The 5,000-nt window shown below is 44.1% G+C and overlaps 1 protein-coding gene across 1 annotated transcript; it reads right to left on the reverse strand.

The window, feature by feature from the left end:
* Nucleotides 1–2,418: 2,418 nt before the first annotated feature.
* tal2 (T-cell acute lymphocytic leukemia 2) lies at nt 2,419–2,836 on the reverse strand. Its single transcript, XM_063194387.1, has one exon. It carries the CDS (start codon nt 2,834–2,836, stop codon nt 2,462–2,464), a length of 375 nt encoding a protein of 124 aa, XP_063050457.1. The 3' UTR covers nt 2,419–2,461.
* Nucleotides 2,837–5,000: the final 2,164 nt, after the last annotated feature.

Genomic DNA, 5,000 nt, shown 5'->3' on the forward strand with positions numbered 1-5,000 from the left:
GTTAAACACACCTCCAGAGCTACTGCATTATTGTACTGGCAGTGCTGATGATACTGTTATAAGATCTGTTTATTTTCACTCATCACCGGAGGCCAGAGCAATGTAGACCAAACCGATCTGGACTGGTAAACTGGCACAGAGGGCATTTTCTGGTGGGCAGGCCGTCTGCTGGTAGCTTGATTATCATCGACTTTCAAATCTCTTCGAGACTTGGTCTGACCAAGACCATAACAATTAACGTTTCCCAAATGGCATGTTGACCCGCCCCCCTAGGTTTGCTACAGGTTGACTGGTGTCCAACTGGATGGAGTTCCCGTTATTTTCCGGGAGATCAGAAACGACATTTACATTGCTCTTGGCCTGACTAGAAGCAACGCTGAAGGTGTTGCGTCACTAGGAGGGCGTGGCCTGGCCAGCCCGCTGGGCTAATGTTATTATTTTTCTTTTTTCTTTTTTTTCAGTGACTGTCCCACAATTTAGAGGACATGGTGCAGAAAACCCTCAGGCCTTAGTTTTGGTCCCAGTCCAGCCAGCCCTGGGAGCAAAGGTCTCTCTCCGGCCAAATGGCTCTCGCTCGGCCCCACTCCAAGAGTCAAATGACCATGCCTGGTCAGCCAGGACAGGAGCAGGAGCGAATGGCCCGCTGTTGACTGCTGAGTGACCCGGTGTGACCACTGGGCCACAAGTTAAGCTGTCCTTTCACAGTGTCCAATGGTGTTCACCTCAGACTGAGCCCCAGGGGTCATCGCTATGGTGCCTCTCCAGGACTAAGCCCAAGGGGTCATCGCTATGGGCGCAGTGCACTCCAGGACTGCAATGGGATGGGCAGTGACTGCCGGACACTCAGCTGGTCAGTAGGGCATTGAATGCATGAGGGTGCGGTTGAGTGAATGGAGACTGACACACACATACACTGCACAGTGCACACACACACACAGACGTTTTCTCTCTCTATTTCTCTCTCTCTCTCTCACACACACACACACGCATGCATGCGCACATGCAAACACACACACACACACACACACACATGCCCCATGTCCCATTCTTGTATTCAGCAAGAAGCAATAGTTCTAAAGAAGTGGAGCAACAAATTAAATCTAATAAATTAATTCACTCTCTAAATGTTGTCTTGAGAGCATATTTAAAATCTATCGACTAAAATCTCCTGAGAATGATTTCAAAGGACACTGCCATAGATTTTAGAACTGTTTTGTTTTATTTTAAAATCATGTTTCAAATAAATAGTCAGAACAATAAATAATAATAATAAAATAATTTAAGTGGTAAAAAAACAACAACAAAGAATTACATTTCTATACTTACATAACACGCTTAAATACAATTCAACAACAAAAGGGAAAAAATAATTATCTTTGGCCATATGATATTTTGTAGAAAAGAGCATAAGTACTGTACTTGTACAAAACAATACAAAAAAACAACCTCTTTTGTGACAAGAGAATCCATAATTTATTTCCATAATAATTTATAATTTAGAGGGATTGTCAAATTAGTAATAAAATGATCCGTAAGTGTATCGTCGTCAAAATAATTGAAATCCAGAGGAAAATGTGAAAATGAAGACAAGGATGTCATCCATGTAATTTCCCTGTGCTATCTCAGTAATGTCATTTGTCAGTACACAATTTAAATATGCCACAATTTAAAGATGATATCTGAAGACATCATTTGGATTTCTGATGGATTTAAACATCTCACATCCCTTCTCGTTCGTATTCTCATTCCATCTACCAGTGTAAGCCGGCACTGAAGCAAATCCATGGATGTACTGTAGCAGCTGTACAGTACAGTGTAGGATGCAAATGCTGATGGGAATGTCCACGCCATTTTACACTGCACGGAAATCCAATTTGCAATTGGGAATATCCTTGAAATAAATATGTCAGAAATATATACAACAGATGAAAATGTGTAGAGGTGTTTTAAAGTCAAGTGCATTTAGAACAAACAACAAAAAAAGAAAACAACACTCTTTTTTTCCTTACAAAGAAAGAGAAAAAAATAGATGCTCATTTTTTTTTTCAGTTACACAAGAGTCACCTTGAAGTCGACCTCCACAATTGACGAAGGACTTCCTGTGTGCGTGTGTGTGTGCGTGTGTGTGTATGTGTGTGTGCGTGTGTGTTCAGGGACGCCTCCTCTGGCTGTATCCAAAATGTTCACTCATTGACTTCATAGTGCACACTGCACAGGCGGTAAGTTACATCATCTTCTGCCCTACACAATGGAGTGCACTATGTAATGGACGAGTTAACATTTCAGATCTCGCCCTCTCAGTCTCATGTCTCAAGTGACGTCTCCCCATCTTTCTCTTCTCCACATCTCTTGTCGAATCGTCACCAGGCCTCCTATCAAGGGACACTTTCTCCCTCTCTCTATCGCTCTTGCTCTGTCTCTTTCTCTATGTCTTCTCTCTCCTTTCTTCTCCAGATTTTGTTTACCAAGCCTCAGAGCTGTCGCAGCTGGAGCTGGGCGATGGGGCGTCCGTATCACTGCTGCCCAGTGCCCAGGGTCTCGAGGCGGCCTGCAGACTCTCCATGTTCCCCCTGAGGAAACTCAGGAGCGCGGCTGGAGACTGGTGCCTGGATGTCTGAAGACCATCGCCGCCATCACCTCCTTCTCCTCCTCCCTGCACCTCCAGGATCTGCACCAGGAAGTTGATGTAGCGCATGGCCAGGCGCAGAATCTCGTTCTTGCTAAGCTTCTTCTCCGGCGGGTGGGTGGGGATCAGCTTGCGCAGCTCGGCGAAGGCGCTGTTGACGTTGTGCTGCCTCCAGCGCTCCCGCGTGTTGGTGAACACCTTACGGGTCATGTTGTGTTGGTAGTACAGTACACACACAGCGACAGCGACAGCGGAAGAATAACCTGGAGATTTATAACAGAGACAATAGGTTATTAAACACGACAGAGTTTATTATACACACAGGGAGGAATAACCTGAAGAAAGGGTTTAAAAACAGACAGAAGGTTATTTCACAGAGGTGTAACCATTCGCTTAATGGTTAGTCTGTTGGTCTCAGAAGTGCCATTGAGCAAACATAACCCAACATTGCTCCAGGGACTGTAACCAGTGTCCTGTGAATAACTGTAAGTTGCTTTGGATAAATGCATCCGCTAAGTAGCCTACTGTATAATGTAATGTAATGTAAAGTAAAAGTCCACAAGAACGCATGAGGACCGGTCAGAAGATTATTATTATCATTATTATTTTTAACAGAGCAGATACGCAGGTAAGAAGACATCTGGGGTCCGTTTCTCGATTCTTCTCGTTGCTAACCGTCTTAAGACCCTCTTATCGTTCCCTTGGATTTAGTGGTGAGCGTCGCTGTCGAGAGAGAGTTGAGTTGCTCTTACGAAGGACTTTGCAAACAACGATAGCAAAGACGCTTTCGAGAAACGGACCCCTGGTCAGTTTAAGACAAACAGAAAGCTGAAGTAGCCTAAACAGGCATGCATGCTTCAGGAGAAAATAACAATGGCAAGCTTCAGGATAAAGTGCACTGCGTGTTGACAAGCAAACACAGGGACAGAACAGGGGGGTGGATGGTAGGTATATAAAAGCAGATAGAGGATAAGTAGCATACGCAAGACAGGTACTAGGATACTATACGGACGTTTATAAAAACAGAGCGAGGATAAAGTAGCCTATCGGAATCAATACAGCAGCGGTTCTGCCCATTTGGGGGCCCTTGGCAAAATGGTGGGGCTGACGGTTTGGGGCCCCTTACAATAAGCAAATTTGGTGGGGCCCTAAGCAACTGCCTCGTCTGCTTTTTGGTAAAACCGACTCTGTATGCGGTAACAGGGAAATAAATAAATAGAGGTTTTGCTTATTGACAGGCTGATGTTGCACAGACTAGTAGGGGTGAAAATAATAGTCGATATATGCATCGAGCCTAGGGCCGACAATCGCACCGAATCGTATCGTGGGGCATTCTTAAGTATCAAAAATACACGCTGTAACATAATTGCAACATAATAGAAATAGAAGAGTAATTGAAAAAAATCGAATCGAATCGTATCGTATCGTGGGGCATTCGTTTTGAAAAAAAAAAAATCGAATCGTTGCTTTAAGAAATCAACATCGAATCGTATCGTCATGGAAGCTGTGATTTACACTCCTACAGACAAGAGAGACGTTTTATTGCTTCTATTTCCAATGACTGCCATCAAAGCCTATGGCATTGCACATGCACCGATAGCCAACTTACAAACATTTCATCCATACGTGCACATACTGTTAGCTAATACGTCAGTGTTTTTTATTTTGTATGTGCTTTCAGCAAAGCTAAGTGAACAAAGTGTAGATTTGAACTCAACAATTTATCCTGAAATGGGCAGGCATGCTTGACTGTTTTTCCAGTATTGCAACAAGGCAAGACAAGACAAGGCAAAGAGCACATTTTTTCACTGTCTCACTGCACCATGAGCACAACATGGAGTAAGAGAGTGGGTTTTTGAGCATTCTATAAAAAGAATGTGTTCTATAACAATGCAAGATTCTACAATTCCATATTGTATTGAATGACGCCCAGAATTCTATAGAACTTTCACCGCCCGAACATTCCCGTCACACCGGTGTGACGGTACACTCTTGAAGGTTAAGAAAAATCAAACAACAACCCACTGCAAACCATCACACACACACACACAGACTCAGACACACGCGTGTGCAAACGTGCAAGCATGCATGCATGCATGCACGCACGCACACACACACACACGCACGCACGCACACGCACACACACACACACACACACACACAAGACCATATCTGAGCGAACAGGCTCACCTTGTAAACTGCTGTTGCCTGCAGAAGCCCAAAAAAATTTACTCTACAATGAAAAACGTAGTGGTGTCCTTCCTCAGGTCATCCAATGCAAGGTTGACAAGCAGTTCAGTTCAGTTTCTCCGGCTCCTCTGGTTCTGCCTGTGTAAGTGCGTGTGTGTGTGTGTGTGTGTGTGTGTGTGTGTGT

The sequence above is a fragment of the Engraulis encrasicolus genome, chromosome 3, assembly GCF_034702125.1.
Source record: "Engraulis encrasicolus isolate BLACKSEA-1 chromosome 3, IST_EnEncr_1.0, whole genome shotgun sequence".
Lineage (NCBI taxonomy): Eukaryota > Metazoa > Chordata > Actinopteri > Clupeiformes > Engraulidae > Engraulis > Engraulis encrasicolus.

Excerpts from the sequence above, each read along its gene's own strand:
- tal2 (XM_063194387.1), bottom strand. The coding sequence starts at position 2,836 with ATGACCCGTAAGGTGTTCACCAACACGCGGGAGCGCTGGAGGCAGCAC.